The 15,066-nt window shown below is 50.1% G+C and overlaps 1 protein-coding gene across 11 annotated transcripts in view; it reads left to right on the top strand.

The window, feature by feature from the left end:
* The window catches only part of PPP1R12B (protein phosphatase 1 regulatory subunit 12B), a 126,699-nt gene extending 112,470 nt beyond the window's left edge, over nucleotides 1–14,229 (top strand). For 4 of the 11 annotated variants that reach the window (XM_088067262.1, XM_088067263.1, XM_088067267.1 and 1 more), the window contains 3 exons: nucleotides 1,143–1,193; nucleotides 7,231–7,411; nucleotides 11,117–14,229. In XM_088067262.1, the coding sequence (XP_087923388.1) occupies nucleotides 1,143–1,193; nucleotides 7,231–7,365 (186 nt within the window). In that variant the 3' untranslated portion in view covers nucleotides 7,366–7,411; nucleotides 11,117–14,229. Of the gene's footprint in view, nucleotides 1–1,142; nucleotides 1,194–1,497; nucleotides 1,566–7,230; nucleotides 7,412–11,116 lie in introns of all 11 variants that reach the window. The other 7 variants (XM_088067264.1, XM_014258959.2, XM_088067268.1 and 4 more) reach the window with 4 other exon arrangements.
* Nucleotides 14,230–15,066: the final 837 nt, after the last annotated feature.

The raw sequence follows: 15,066 nt of genomic DNA on the forward strand, positions 1-15,066 counted from the left end.
AACAGCTGAGGACCAGTGAATTGTATCACACTGAGGGACTGTTGGTCCATTATTCTTTAAAACATTCTCAATCCTTACAAATAAAGACTGGTTTGGGGTGGTGGGGGAACAAAGCAGCATCCTGGAAGGGCTGCTCTCAATCCCTTCATCAATCCCCCCCCAGCCTGGGTTCATACCAAGGATTGCCCCAACCCAGGGACAGGACCTTGAAACTTGGCCTTGTTGAAGTCAGGGCAACATCCTCTATAACTTCTGTTGAATTAGGATCACAAGAGCCACAAATTGTGAGTTAGAAAGTAAAAACATGTCCAGCTGTTCTCAGTGAGGATGCATTAACTGTTTCCAGGATGGCTCATGCATTTTGCATGATGAATCCCTGGATGAACCACACTGTGGGCAAAAAGTGACCCAGAACTCATCATCCACAGCACAATCAGAAGCTGCCTTTTCCTCACTCTCCTGGCCTCATGGCTCTTTGCATAGGGCAGAGGAGCAGGGCAGAGAGTGCAAATCTTCTTGGTGCATGTTTCCCACTTCCCCCTTCTCAGGGCATGTCCCTGGAGCAGTTTGACCCCTTTCATGTTGGTAAAATCACTGAAGGAGTCCAGATCTCCCCTCCTTGGCACAGACTTAGCTGAGACCACTCACATGGCAGAGTCTAATCATCACTTTTCAAAATGCATTGAAAGCAGTCAGCTTTGCAGCCCTGGATTATCTGAGAGAAACAGGATTTCCAGGCAGGGAATTTCCTTGTTCTGTTTCTTGTTTGAGCAGCTCAGTGACTTTTCTCATTGCCACCTTTAGTGAAGTGTAAGTAAATCCATGGCTTCACCTACAGAGCTCAAAATCACATTACATCAGCAACTCCTGAGAGCTGGGATCACTGAAAATGGGCAATAATTTCCTTAGAGGTATGAGTAGAGCTTGTGATCTGCCCATACAGGCCCAACTTATATCCCTGCTGGTTTGCCAGCTGCCCTGTCCCATCTGATCAGCTCCTGGTTGTAACCTCTGCCTTCCTTTGGGATACTCTTGGGATACAGGGAATGCTGCTAGAGAAACACAAGACTCTTACTTTTCTTTAAAAAAATACTATAATTTTTTCTTCTAAATCCTTGTTTGTTATGAATCCTTGTAAACAGGAGAAGCGAGCCCTTGAGCGGAAACTCTCTGAAATGGAGGAGGAAATGAAGGTAAGAAATAATCTTCACTGTGTCTATTCCATTTCTTATGCTTTGTATTCATGTCTTTGGGGATTGTCACCCAGGAGGAGGATGGTAAAGGTGTCCATAGGAAGAATCTCATTTTCCTTTCTGCAGTCAGAACTTGCTTTAACAGCCCTGTTCTCCAAACATGAAATGCTAATAAACTGTCCTGTTCTCATTCATCTGATTGCTCCTATGTTTGATTTGTTCTGCTGTTTGATCCGAGAATGGTGAAAGCTGTTCTCCTTAAAGCCTTCCCAAACTAACCTTTTGTGGCATCGCTGAGTTCCAGTGTGCTGACCCCCTGTGCTCTGACTAGTCTGCAGCCCAGGCTAAGCCGCTGAGGTTCTCTCCGGATGGGTAAGAAGACAAAGCTGGCTTTTGAGCTCACGCACACTGGCCAGGATAAAACACAGAGTGGTTGTGTTCCTGTACTCCCTTACCAAAGCATGTCACTGGGAGGCCACAGCAGCCAAGGATAATTCCAGCAAAGGGGAATTTGCTTCCTGATGGGATGTGCAGCATGGCTTCCTGTCACGAGCCATGGCCGCTGGTGTTCCAGCGCGTTCTCGCTCCCGTGGCGTGGCTTCAAGGACGGTTGTGCCTGTGAGGGGAGCCCTGCAGAGCCCAGGCAGTGTCTGGCTGCCTCCACACCCCTAAAGCCTCACCCCAGTTTGGCAGTGCTGCGTCACATTACGCTGTGTGTTCACAGAGTGAGTGTCCCCTTTGCTCTGCCCGGTGCTTTCCTTCCCTTTCAACATCAGCAGGTGGGACCAAGCCTGGAAGGACCCACCTGAGAGAGAGCTCTCCTGGCACCTGGCTCTGACAGAAATGACTTGCTGCCACCCTGGAGGAGGTTCCAGCTCTGTTTCTGTTTGAAGCTTTATGTTTCTACCAAGCACATAGCTTTGAAAGCACCATCGGCTTGTGCTGCATCTTCTGCTGCAATGAGTAACACAATGATGGGGTGGATTCTTGCTGTAAAGGCTCTTGGTCTCTGAGAGAGGAGAAAATAAGTGTGGATGTGTGAGCCAGGAGGAGAAGGATTGAATATGTCTAATTTCCAAACTCATTGTTCAGTGAGCAAGTAGCAAACTTTAACTGCACAGAGGCTTTCCTGTAATTACAGAATTGTGGTCTCCAAGAGAAATACAGGCATGAGCAGTTTGTGTTGGTCCTTCAGCTCTGCAGATCACTGCAAACCTGCAACTTCAGCCCATGGAGTAAGAAGACAATGTGGTGGCCTCTAGTGGCCTCAGTTTGGAAACATCCTGCTCTGGAAAGCAGTTAATGTGGGAAGGTGCCTGTAGGGTCTGATGGACACAGGCAGAGAGTTCCAGTTCAGGCAGTCTGGAGCTGCAGAGCCGTGGAAGCCAAGGTGGTGCAGAAGGGGAAGCACTGCTGGAGGTTGGATGTTCTTGAGAGACACGAGCTGAAGGAACCTGTGGTTCAGCTGAAAAAGAGTTTCAGGTCCTTGAGAGTGGTGCTGACTCTGCTCTGCCTGTTCTTGCTGCATGACAACCAAAGCAGCCTTTTGTTAGTAGAACAAACAGACAAAAAATCAGAAAATCTCTTTTCTGAGGTGCTACTACATTTTTACTAGTTTTTACAAAACCTTAAGCATGTAGTGAGTACCTGAGGGCACTGTCACATGTCTTGTTTGACAGCTACTCAAAAAAAAAAAAAAGGAATATAAAATCTCTGAAGGAAGAAGCGTTGAATTGGACCTTTCCAAAAGAAAACTGTTGTGTCCCCTTTCATGATGCCTTGTAATGGGAGAAAGAGCCCTGCTGTGTTTGCCTGGAAGGAGATAACCTCTGCAGAGCATCCCTGTTAGTCACTAATGCAGGAGATGAGTCAGGAAAGAACCTACTAATTCTGGTTGGACTTTCATTCTTGCTCCTTGAACAAGAGTACTGCTACCTGAGTAGCTGTTGTGCAGGAGGAGAAGGAATAAGTTAGGAATTGTGAAGGAAAATGCAAATCCACCAATTTCCTTTAATGTGGAGAGCAGCAAGTGGAAACAGCCAAACCTGTCAGGTCATTAGGTCTCAGGTTGTTTGTGGGAATTCTTCCCACTGATCTTTGAATCCAGCAAGACTCACGTCCAGCTGTTGGATCCAGGGGTGTCTGTGTCCAGTTGTGCACATCAGATGTCCTGGCCAGGGCTGTCCTCTCCTTGCAGCTGACTTCTGAGGAAGAGGAGGCAGAGGTGACAGGAATGTACTTAGGGCTGTGTTTGAAGGAGTGAGCTTTGTTCCTGTCTGGAGAGTGACCCCTGCTCCCAAAGCCACAGAGAAGTGAAGAGGAGCAAGACAGGCTTGGTAACCTCAAGAACCTTGGTGGCAGAGCTGTTCTGCAGAGCTGCTCCTCACACCTGCTCGTGGTCCAAGCAAGAGCAGTGCAGCATTTCCCTGAGTGACTGCACACTTCAAATGGAGGTCCAGAACCTTGGCTGAGGCAGGAGAAAGAAAATTAACATTTGCACTGAGTTGAATTCAGTGCCAAGTGCCTGAGGTCCCAACTTAACACAGCAATTGTTCTTGAAGGTCACAGAAGCTCCTTTATTCCGTAGCAGTGCTGCAGCTCCTGGCCTCAGCCATCGGGCAGGCTCTGGGCATTTTTATTTCATGTTGCAGGCACAAAATCCATTAATTGAAGGCAGGTTCAGAGAGTGGAGAAACCTGCTTTTGCTAAGCCAAGTATCAAGCAGAGTGATAAGCAATCACAGCGGTATGGTCCAGATCCTGCTCTTTGCCCTTGGCTTCAGTCCCAGCTTCCCAGCCTTTGCTGGATTTGGTGCATAAACATGAGCCTGGCCTACCTACTGCATCCACACATTTTTACATAAATGATCTTTTCTGTGGGCTGTGCAGGATGTGGAGGCTGAGCAGCGGCTGATGGGACCATGCTGAGGTTCTGTGCTGTGCTGGTGTGGAAAAACAAAGGTGATCTCTGAAATTACCAGAGTCCTTTGCACCACAATGCAGCGTAGCATGATGCCCCTCCTGTATATATTAGGTGTTTTCTGCCAGCTGTGAGTCCTGTGATAAAAGAGAGGATCTTTATTATCTGTGTATCATAAAATCATGGAATATCCTGAAATGAAAGGGACTCACTGTCCAACCCCTGCCCTGCACAGACACCCCAACAATCCCACCCTGTGCACCCCTGAGAGCCTTGTCCAAACACTCCTGGAGCTCTGGCAGCCTCGGGGCTGTGCCCATTCCCTGGGGAGCCTGGGCAGTGCCAGCACCCTCAGGGGGAAGAACCTTTCCCTGATCTCCAGCCTGAGCCTGCCCTGGCACAGCTCCAGCCCTTCCCTGGGTGCTGTCCCTGCTCAGAGAGCAGAGATCAGAGCTGCCCCTCGGGAGGAGCTGCAGCCCCCAGTGGGGTCTGACCTCAGGCTCCAGGGTGAACAGACCAAGTGTCCTCAACCATTTCGGTACCATCAAAAGTGACAATTCCAGTACAGCCATCTTCTAGCAGCTCCTGGTGTGATGTATCACAGGACAGCTGTACCATGTCCATCTGTCCTCACTGTGTGGCAGCCAGCAAAGCTTGGGCAGGTGAAGGGATGGATGGATGGATGATGGATGGATGGATGGATGGATGATGGATGGATGGATGGATGATGGATGGATGATGGATGGATGGATGATGGATGGATGATGGATGGATGATGGATGGATGATGGATGGATGATGGATGGATGATGGATGGATGATGGATGGATGGATGGATGGATGGATGATGGATGGATGATGGATGGATGGATGGATGGATGGATGGATGATGGATGGATGATGGATGATGGATGGATGATGGATGATGGATGATGGATGGATGGATGATGGATGGATGATGGATGATGGATGATGGATGGATGGATGGATGGATGACGGATGATGGATGATGGATGGATGGATGATGGATGGATGATGGATGATGGATGATGGATGGATGGATGGATGGATGATGGATGGATGGATGATGGATGGATGGATGGATGGATGGATGATGGATGGATGGATGGATGGATGGATGATGGATGGATGATGGATGGATGGATGGATGATGGATGGGATATGGTGAGCAGGGATCTTGCTGCTGAGGTGTCACTCAGCAACTTTCCTGGAGTTTGTTGGCTGTAACTCTGTCTTGGGATCCATTGATTTATCCAGTGTCAGAACTGCATTTGTGTGTCCAAGGAGCTGCTCTGTCAGTTCGATGATCTCAGGGGCTCAAACCCCATCCTTTGCTGCCTCCCTGCCCTCCTGTCTTGCTTCCCTTGGTTTTGCAAAGCTTTTCAAACAGGTCATTCCATCATGGAGAGTAAATGTAGTGCTTTTGGGAGCTGAGAATGGAGCTGATGGTTGGGGGGTATACAAAGTTCTCCAGTTTTGTACAGGAATGAGCCCTAGAACAAAATGTGCACACAGCAGATTCCTTGCCAGCTGCAGCCAGCTCTGGGTCATCGCAGAATCCCAGACTGGTTTGGGTTGGAAGGTGCCCTTCTCATTCCAGTCCATGGGCACTTTCCACTATCCCAGGTTGCTGCAAGCCCTGTCCAACCTGGTCTTGGACACTCCCAGGGATGGGGCAGCCACAGCTGCTCTGGGCAGCCTGAGTAGTGCAGGTTGGGTAGACAATCATTGTGTCACAGTACATTCTTTCATGGTGCTCCTTGTTCAGGACAGACAGCACCTCCCTTTGAGTGCTTTCTGCTAATGAAAGGGTAGAAAGCAACTCCCCCATAGACCCTTCCCTTTGTCTTCTTCTGCCACTGCAGGCTCACAAGAGGACATGGGAGAAATACGGTGCTTTGTGGGACTGCTGAGGTTTGGGACAGGGATTGTGTCACTTGAACTTACAACTCTCCTTGTGGATGTTTTCTGCCTGCCCCTGCCCAGAGTTGGGGCTCCCTCCATCATGCAGGATGGCTTCTTGCTGAGGAGGGGTTCTCACTCCTGTGGCCTGGCTGCCCGAGCTCTCGGGAGGAAGGAGGGCAGAGAGGCCACTCAGGAAGCAGCTCCACAGCTCCTGGCATCTCCTGACACCTGCAGTGGTGAAAATGTCCAGCACATTAATTCACTTGTCTGCATGGCTTGTACCATTTCCCTGTTCTGCTTCCTCATAGCTCTTCTGTTCCCTACCCCCATTGCTGTGTACCTGTGCAAGCCCCAGTTTGTGCCCACACTCACTTTGTACCCATGTCCAGTTTGTTCCTGTGCAAGTCCCAGTGTGGGGCCTGATCCCTGCCCTGTCCTGTGCCCCTCATTGCCTTTGTCACCAGGATTGCCCTCCAGGCACATCCCCACTCTGCTCATTTCAGGAAGAGGAGTCTGATTGAGAGCATCTCCCAGTTTAAGGTTCAGACTTGTTCCCTCTGAAAGTGATAAATTGAGCCCCGTAACAGAGAAGAGTTGAATCTGGGCGGGGATGAGGAACACCCCCAAAGCCCAGAGGTTTTGGCAGGACTGAGCCCCAAGAGCATCACTCAAAGATGAGGGACACAAGTACCTGTCTCAGTGATCTGCTGTGAGACAGTGCCACTTTCAGGTGCTTCAGTTTGTGCCTTTGGGATCTTCCAGGAAGCTCTGATTGCTCTTCGCTCCACACAGCTGCTTTGGCTTTTAGAGATACACAAAGAAAAGGAGTTTTAAAGAAATTCTCAGTTCCCAGCAGTGCTTTCAGAGCCTGTGTAGGTGTTAAGTCACTGGTGATAGGTCTCCCAGCAGTTCCCAAGTCCCAGGGCTGTCTGGGTAAACTAGAATATAATCCTGCTTTGAGGTGGGAAATCCCTATATTTGACCTTTTTAAGACTGGCGGGTCCTGGAGAAAGAGCTGATTCCCAAAATACCCTTGTTGTGTTGTCAGGCTTTCCCCATCCAGAACTCACTGCTACTAATTTCTTTTATTCTCTTTTTTTCTTTCACTGCCAATGGACTAAACTCCCATTTCTGTGCCCATTCGTTTCCGTGATGTTTTCTATTTCTCTGTCCACTCCTCTCGCTCTCTGCAGAATCTCCACCAGCTCAAACAGATTCACACTCTGAGGCAGATGAACGAGCAGCTGCTGGCTGAGAACAGGGCTCTGACCCGGGTGGTAGCCAGACTTTCTCTGCCTGCCAAGCCCTCGGAATCAGAGGAGCTGTAGCTGCTTTCCCTCCGGCTCATCTTGCCTCCCTCTTCCACTCTTCCAGGCAGGTCTCCTCTCCCTGGCCAGGCACTTCTCGCTCTCTCCCTGCACTCCAGGGTGTCTGGTGAAGCTCGTGGCTCAAAAGCTTGTGCCAAAGGATGTCCAAACTCTGCGAGCTTGGTGCTGCTGCCACGGCAGGGCTCTGCTCACCCCGCTGCCTCTTGCTCTGCTTGGCAGATGCTGCTGCCCTTGCTAGCTTAGCACTGGGGAATGGCTTTGGGGTGGCTTGGCAGTGCCAGCAGCTCCTTGCCTGGTACTTTGCCTTCAGACAGACCCACAGAATGGTTCGTGTTGGAAGGGGCTTTAAAGTTCATCTGATTCCACCCCCTGCCATGGGCAGAGACACCTCCCTCTGTCACAGGTTGCTCCAAGCCCTCTCCAACCTGGCCTTCAACATTTGAAAATAGGTGGTTTATGCTACATGTAATAGAATTCTTTTTAATTGGACTTAATTCAGGGAGAAGCTGGCACTCAGAAAATCAGATTATCCAAAGTCAGGAAATTTTCAAGGAAGTTGTGAAAAGTGAACATTTTAGACAGAAAGAGGATTTTTAGAAAAACTACAAACTGAGCTGTCCTCAGAAGGTTTTCTTGGTCACTTGAACAAAAAGGACAAGCTCATTTCCTTATTTTAAACTGAAATTTTTGAGTCCACAGGCTCAGCACCCCACCCTGCCTGCTGTGGGCTGGCACAGGCTGGGGGATGCAGCAGGAGCCAGACCAGGAGTGCTCTGATTTCATCCTCTGTTTTAAATCCAGTGCAGGACAATTAATGTTTGTAACCCAAGGATGCATCTTCCTTAAGCTTTGCCCTCACACATCACACAGTTAAATTATGTCTCTTCCTGCTACTTCATTGGTTCAGTGCTAAAATAAAGCTGTAAATGTTCCTTTCTTGGGGCCCTACCTGTCCTTTGCAGGTTAAGAGGGATATTCATATCCCTTCAGACACAAGAAGTCATGTGCTCTTGTGGGCTGGAAGTGGCACCACAGAATAAAAAAAATCTATTCTTAGCACACAAATTATATCAAGGCTGATTAACCATAGAAACAAACTAATCAGGGGAATTGTGGCTTCCCCTTTCCAGGAGTCTCAGCTCAAGCCCACACAAGGGCTGGGTGAGTTGGGTGTCATGTTGTGTGCCCTGGGTTAGGCAGATGGTCAGTGAAAGGATCTCCCAGCCTTTCTGGTTTTAATCTGTGGATTAAACCTGTCCTCCAACCTGACCCTGCCTCATTTCTTCTCATACACCGTGAGTTTGATTCCTTCTCCTTCCCCACACACCTTGAGATCTGAGAGGGAAAATTGGGCAAAATTATTTCCAGACTCAGCTGATGTTTCACAAAGTCACCTCTGCTGCTCCCAGGACGTGCCCATGTTATCTGTGCCCCTCCATCCTCCCTCTGCCCTGGCTGAGGTTCATCCTCCCCTCCTCACTTACAGCTCCCTGCCAGAGCCTGAGCAGGGGGAGAGCCATGGGCTGCGAGCTCTGCTGGCTGATTTCAGCTCTTTTAGTAGGCCTGACACAGGATGGTGCTGGTATGTGTAAACTCTGCCTCAGTGGTGTCTGTGGCCATCACAGCTGTCCAGTGATGTACTGGTTAACCAGTGATGTACTGGTTTACCAGTGATGTACTGGTTTACCAGTGATGTACTGGTTAACCAGTGATGTACTGGTTTACCAGTGATGTACTGGTTAACCAGTGATGTACTGGTTTACCAGTGATGTACTGGTTTACCAGTGATGTACTGGTTTAAGCTCTGCCAGATGTACCGTGCTCTTTGCAGTGAATCTCATTTTCCTGAACCCACATTATTTCTGAGGAGCCCAAGTGTCCCAGGTAACACAGCCCTGCCATTCCCTGGGGCTGGGCCACATCACCATTCCTGTGAGACATCTGTAAACGTGCTGGAAACTTCCAGCCCTTCCAGCCTGTTCCCCTGGGCTTCATTTCACCTGACCTGAGGGTAATTTCCCTGGAAGGGAGGAACACCCTCGCCTTGTGTTGTGTGAGGCTGATGTGTAGCTTTCAGGAAGCCTCACTGGGCACTGGTGGAGTGAGGTTATGAGCAGGAAACGTGTCCAGAGGCACTTATTCCACATGTTCTCACACTCCTTCAGTTTCAGATAAGTGACACAGGTCATACAAATCCCCCTGTGAGGCAGAGCCCGGCCAGGCTCCAGCTGAGCCCTGGCACTGGGGTGTTCTCTCTGCTGTAGTTCCTGGGAACCTGTGACACATTCTCACTACCAAAACAAGTGTCAGGACCTCACATGTCCTTTATCCCAGCAATGGGCACTGCAGAGCTGCCCCAGGCAGAGACAGGGGCCTGACAGGACTGCCTGGGATGAGCTGGGAGGCACCAGCAGGCGAAGCTCAGGAGGAAACAGAGGAGTGCAGAGGGCTCTGCTGTGTCTGTGGGCTCCTGATCACTTTGGTGATGGTGATTCCTCTTCTTTGGCCATGAGGAATGGCACAAGGGGCCATTGTGCTGTTCTGGTGACAGCCCAGCCATGGTGATACACCAGCACTGGGTCCAGGGAGGCACACTCAGCATCACTGGCCAGAGCTCTGGCCAGCCCAGCACAAGGATTTACCCTTTCCACAGCATCCCTCCTCCCCCTCTAAGAAACCTCCCACCTGAAACATCCACCACCAGGGATGGAGTTGGGTGTGTTGGGGCCCAGCCATGGCAGGGAATTGATCTGGTGGGAGCTGGTTCTGCTCCAGGAGCTGCCCACACTCAGAGCTGGTGACCACGGAGGGACTGCAGGTGGAGGGTGGCAGAACACTGTGCTCAGACCTGAAATACCAGCTTAGGAGGAGATTCAGTGCAGAATTTTAACTTGAGGGAATTCCTCCAAAATGCTCCTTGGCAGGCAGAAATGGAGCTCACACAGGTACCATGTGTGTGATCCCACTCTGGGTGCCCCTGCAGGGCTGTGATCACCCTGTGATCTGCTGGCACCCGTGGTGGGAGTGACCCCTTGTGTGTCACACCCCAGACAGGAGCAGGGGGTCTCCTTCTGGTGCCCAGCAGCTGGAACAGCCCACGGGAGGCCACTCCCTGCAGCACAGGAAGTCAGCAGGGTTTATGCCAGTGGGAAATGCTGGAAGGGTCCTGTGGAAGCTCTTTCTTCTGTTTCCAAAGGCTTTTGTCTGTGCTGCAACCTCACTTGAGCACCCAGGAGGTATCCCCAGTGTCATTGTGTTCTGCCAGTCCTCTGGCCTTGGCACCTGTGACTGTGTTACACATCTGTGGGGTCCCAAGGAGATTTGGGGGTATTCTAAAGATAATCTGGCAAGGTCCAGTCCCAAATGAAGATTCCAGACCTTTGGTTTCCCTTCTGGCAAAATGGAAAAAGCATATCAGAAAAAGCAGCTTTACTGTTGTCTGGTGGGCTGTATTCAGCCTCTGGGCACAGGTTTGGGGTGAAACAACCCAGAAATGGTTCCTGCCCTGCCAGCCTGGTGCTGAGCTGCTGCTGGGGCCGTGGCCTTGCTTCGCACCAGGGGCTCCCTGCCTCGGGGCTCCCTGGCTCAGCGCTGTGCTCGAGGCCCCTCTCACCCCTCTTGCCTGGCAGCCAGCTTCTCAAAGCTCTGGAGGTGCTGCAGAGCCCTGGAACTGTGCTGGGTGGAGGGGGTGCAATGTCCCCTCTGCCCCCCCGAGCCCCTCTGATCCTGCCTTGTCTTTTTCTCTCTGCAGATTTTGACAGAGCTGAAGTCGGACAACCAAAGGCTGAAGGATGAGAACGGAGCCCTTATTCGTGTCATCAGCAAACTCTCCAAATAGGAATCCTGAGCAAAGGCAGGACAAGGAGGGGTGTCCTACACCAGCTGCCAACCCCACCACCGAGCCCTACCCTTTCCTTCCCGTCACGTACAGCAAGCGTTTCAGCCGTGGGATCAATGTCACACCTGCCTTGCCCTGCCCGTTGCTGTACATTCCCTTTTCACCCCAATTTCCCCCCAAAACACCCCCTGCCATTTTTTTTTTTTTTTAATTTATGCATGTTGTGGTATCTCGGACATTTTATTCAAGGGAGAAATATGAGGACTGGGTTTGAGCTGCCAAAACTTTTTCCAGAAGCTCAGTATTTGGTTTTGGACTTTGACCTGGAGTGGGAAGCTCTTACTGTAAAAAGTGACATCTGAAGAACTAGCCCAGCATATCCAGGCCCTTTCCAGGTGGGAAATGTGAACATGGGCTGGGACTCTGGGGATGTACATCAGCCCACTGAGACGTGGGACTGTGGTTCAATGTGATGCTTTTAAAGCCACCAGAGCTCATGTTTGTCACAGGCTGATGAGCTCTTTTGCAGAGACCTTCTCCTCTTGCCCCACTAGACTGAGTCTTCTATTTAAGATTTTGAACTTGTTCAGTAACATCAGCGCTGACACTCGGTGTCAGACCCTCATCCCTCACCCTCCCTTTACCCCTGGCTGATCCTGTGTCATGTTGTGTCCTTCCAGGGCTCCTGTCTCTGTGGTTGGGAGCATCCAGCTGCCAACTGGACTCTTGTTCCTTGGGACAGGATACATCCCAGGCACTTGCTGAGCTTTCTGAAGGACAGATTTGAACCCCTACAGGTCTTCTGCTGCTCCCACCTGTGTGTGAGCATAAATCACCTTCCAGGGAACTGTGCCCATGCCAGAAGCCAGCCTCCCCTTCCCAACAGCCATCTGGGACATTCTCCTGCTGCCTCCCTGCAGGCAAAGCCCCATAGCAGAGCCTGGTCTGGTACTTTGGGTCTCCCTGTTTGATTTGAAGCAGGATTTGTAGAGGGAGAATGGCAGCATCCTGTCCCCCATGCCTTGGAAAGGTCAGGGTGTGTCAGAGGGACAAGGAGCTGCTGGTAACTGAATCACCATGATGAAAGTCTTCTGACCTGTTAAAAACTTGTGATAAGTTTTGGTCTTGAAGGAAACCTCCAGAAATGCTCCTCTTTAACGTTACATGCACTCTGAACAGTTTGGAATTGTTCTCTCCCATGGGCATTTTTACATTGGCTTCTCTCTCCGTGCTGTGGGACATCATCAGGTCTGTTGAGCTTCCCATTAACAGACTCCTCTCAAACAATATCTTCCCTCCCATAGACATCCTGCTCTATCCAAAACATTTTCCCATTTAAATCCTTCCATATCTGTCCTTTAATCCCCTTTGTCCTTCAGCTCCCCAGACTCTGGCCAAGGGCAGCAGTTCTTGGTCACTGAACCTGGAGGTGGCCATGGAGCAGCTCTACCACGTTCCTGAGCAGCTCTGGGGGGACTCTCCACTGCCAGAGAGATGAGATACTTGAACATGAGCAGAATACTTGAGCTTGCTCAACAGGGTAAAACTTTATCAGGCAATCCTGGGCTTTTTCAAACCTTCTGCTGCTTATTGCCTCAGAAAGCATCTCTGTTTTCTTCTCCCTGGGGTTTGCTCTCCTTGTTTGTTTTTTTTTTTTCCCTCTAATTCTCCATTTTCCCCCCTTCCCCTCCCTGTCCTGCCTGTTTCCACCTCTCTTGCTCTTTCTGGAGCTTCCAGTTTTCCCCAGGCAGCTCTGACCACAAGTTGCTCTTCAGCTGGTGGAGCCATTTGTGCAGCTGAGGCACCATTTCTGAGGCCCTTCCTCTGCTGCTGAGCTTTGGGAGGAAGAGACCAAAGCTGGTGAAGGCATCAGGGTTTCTGCAGAGCACTGCCTAAGCCAGGCATCCTTTTTATATTCCTTGATTTTAACCTTGCTCTATTTAACAGCTTTAAGTCTTGAGATCCAGTCAATGCTTCCCCTGCACGCTGTTCCCTCTTGGTGCACTCTTCATGTGAGTACTTTTGCTGTTCTTGATGTTTTCTCTCTTGGTGACCCACTCCTCCCTTCAGCCTCAGCCTCTGGCTCTGGTCAGGAGATCGGGGATCAGGAGCCCGGTCCCTTCTGTGCCACGTGGAGGAGGAGACGCTCCCCAGCTGGGCAGGATGAGGAGGAGAGTTTGGAGTAAAGATCCTGTTCTTCTCACAGGAGGTTCCTGGCAGCAGGAAGCCTGGTGTCTGTTTCAGGGAGAGGGTTCAGCCCAATCTGACAAATCCATCCCACAATGATGTTTTGCCCCTTCCTACCAGGACACTCACTGTGCTTTTTCCCAAGGAACAGAGTGGGAAGGCTGTGGGAGGCTCCTTCTTCTGAGTGGCACCTTGCAAAGCCAAACCACTTTAGCTGAAGTGTCTGCTTAGCACTGGATTCTCCCGAGCCCTGGGCCCCACAGCTCAGTGTCCCTGACCAGCCAAAGCTGTCAGCGTCTCCTCGTGACGTCGCAACTGCAAACCAAATTCTTGAGAATGGATTTTTTTTTGTCTCACTTCATGCCTGACATAACCAGTGCACTGAGGAGGTGACACACAGGACACCTCGAACCCTGTGCTTGGGACAGGGTGCAGAGCAAATAGGTTTTAAAATTGATCCCTCTTGGAATCAGCATTTGCCAGACGTGGTCTCCCTTGGGGAACATGAGATTTTTTTTCTGAGCAATTGCTTGGGGTGAGTTAATTTTTATTGCTTGGGGTGAACCCACCTGTTGTGGCTCCAAGTTTGGTGATGGCTCTTTGTAAATAAACTCCTTGGAGAAGCAGGACTGGCTGACGAGATGGGGAGAGAATGTATTTTTATGCAACCTTTGAGTGGCCTTTCAAACCCTGAGATGAATGATTTGTTTTACTGGTTGTTGTTATATAGTATTATAAGTATTATGTGTTTGAAAGTTTGGGAATAATATTCACAGCTATGATGCTTGTAAACACAACAGTATTTATAAATGAATAAAATAAGAGTTGATAAAATAGAAGCTTTGACTTTGTTTCCATCTTTCTGGAATTACAAGTTGTTTGTGTTAAAAGTCTCTGTTTCTCACAAAATTCTCGTAGCATGACCATATTCATCATCCATAAAAGCACAAATGTTCTGCAGCTGCAACACAGGTGCCTTTTCAGGGTGTTGGGGGTTAAGTGTCCTTCCTTTTGTTCTGTCTCACCTCGTGGTGAGAGAAATCTGACTGCTGGAACTTGGTGGGTGCTTGAGAAACACAAAGAGTTCGGCCCAGAGGGGAAGAGGGGCAGGAGAAAGAGAGGGCAGGGGCAGCTGGGGCTGGGCTGCTTTCCTCAGCTTCAGAGCAGGACACTGCTGGGGGCTGTCGTGGTTTGGAGAAGGGAATTCACCATCACCCAGACAGAGCTGCTGCTTCTCCTTCCTGGTCTGTGGGCCTCACACCCCCTGTCCTGCCGGGACGTGGCAGTGCCATGGAGCTGCTGATCCACCTCAGCCACCGGGCCGGGATCTCAGCTCATCCCTGCTGTTCCAGCTGAGTGTTCCTCAGAGCCCTGCAGCAGCACCGGCACTGCCCCAGGGGTTTGTGAAGCAAAGCCTCTCCTCCATCCCTTCCCTTCTCACTGAGAAAGCTGTCACGGGCTCCCTGGTTCTGTTTTGGTGTTAATGCTGTAGTTGTTGTTGTTTGTGTGCCTCGTTATACACACTAGTAAAGAACTGTTATTGCTATCCCCAGATCTCTGCCTGAGAGCCCCTTGATTTCAAAATTACAATAATTCAGAGGGAGGGGTTTACATTTTTCATTCCAAGAGAGGCTCCTGCCCTCCCTAGCAGACACCTGTCTTCCAAACCAAAACAC

Source organism: Pseudopodoces humilis, chromosome 26 (assembly GCF_049639895.1).
Source record: "Pseudopodoces humilis isolate 2021_Gansu_Grassland_sample_001 chromosome 26, ASM4963989v1, whole genome shotgun sequence".
Lineage (NCBI taxonomy): Eukaryota > Metazoa > Chordata > Aves > Passeriformes > Paridae > Pseudopodoces > Pseudopodoces humilis.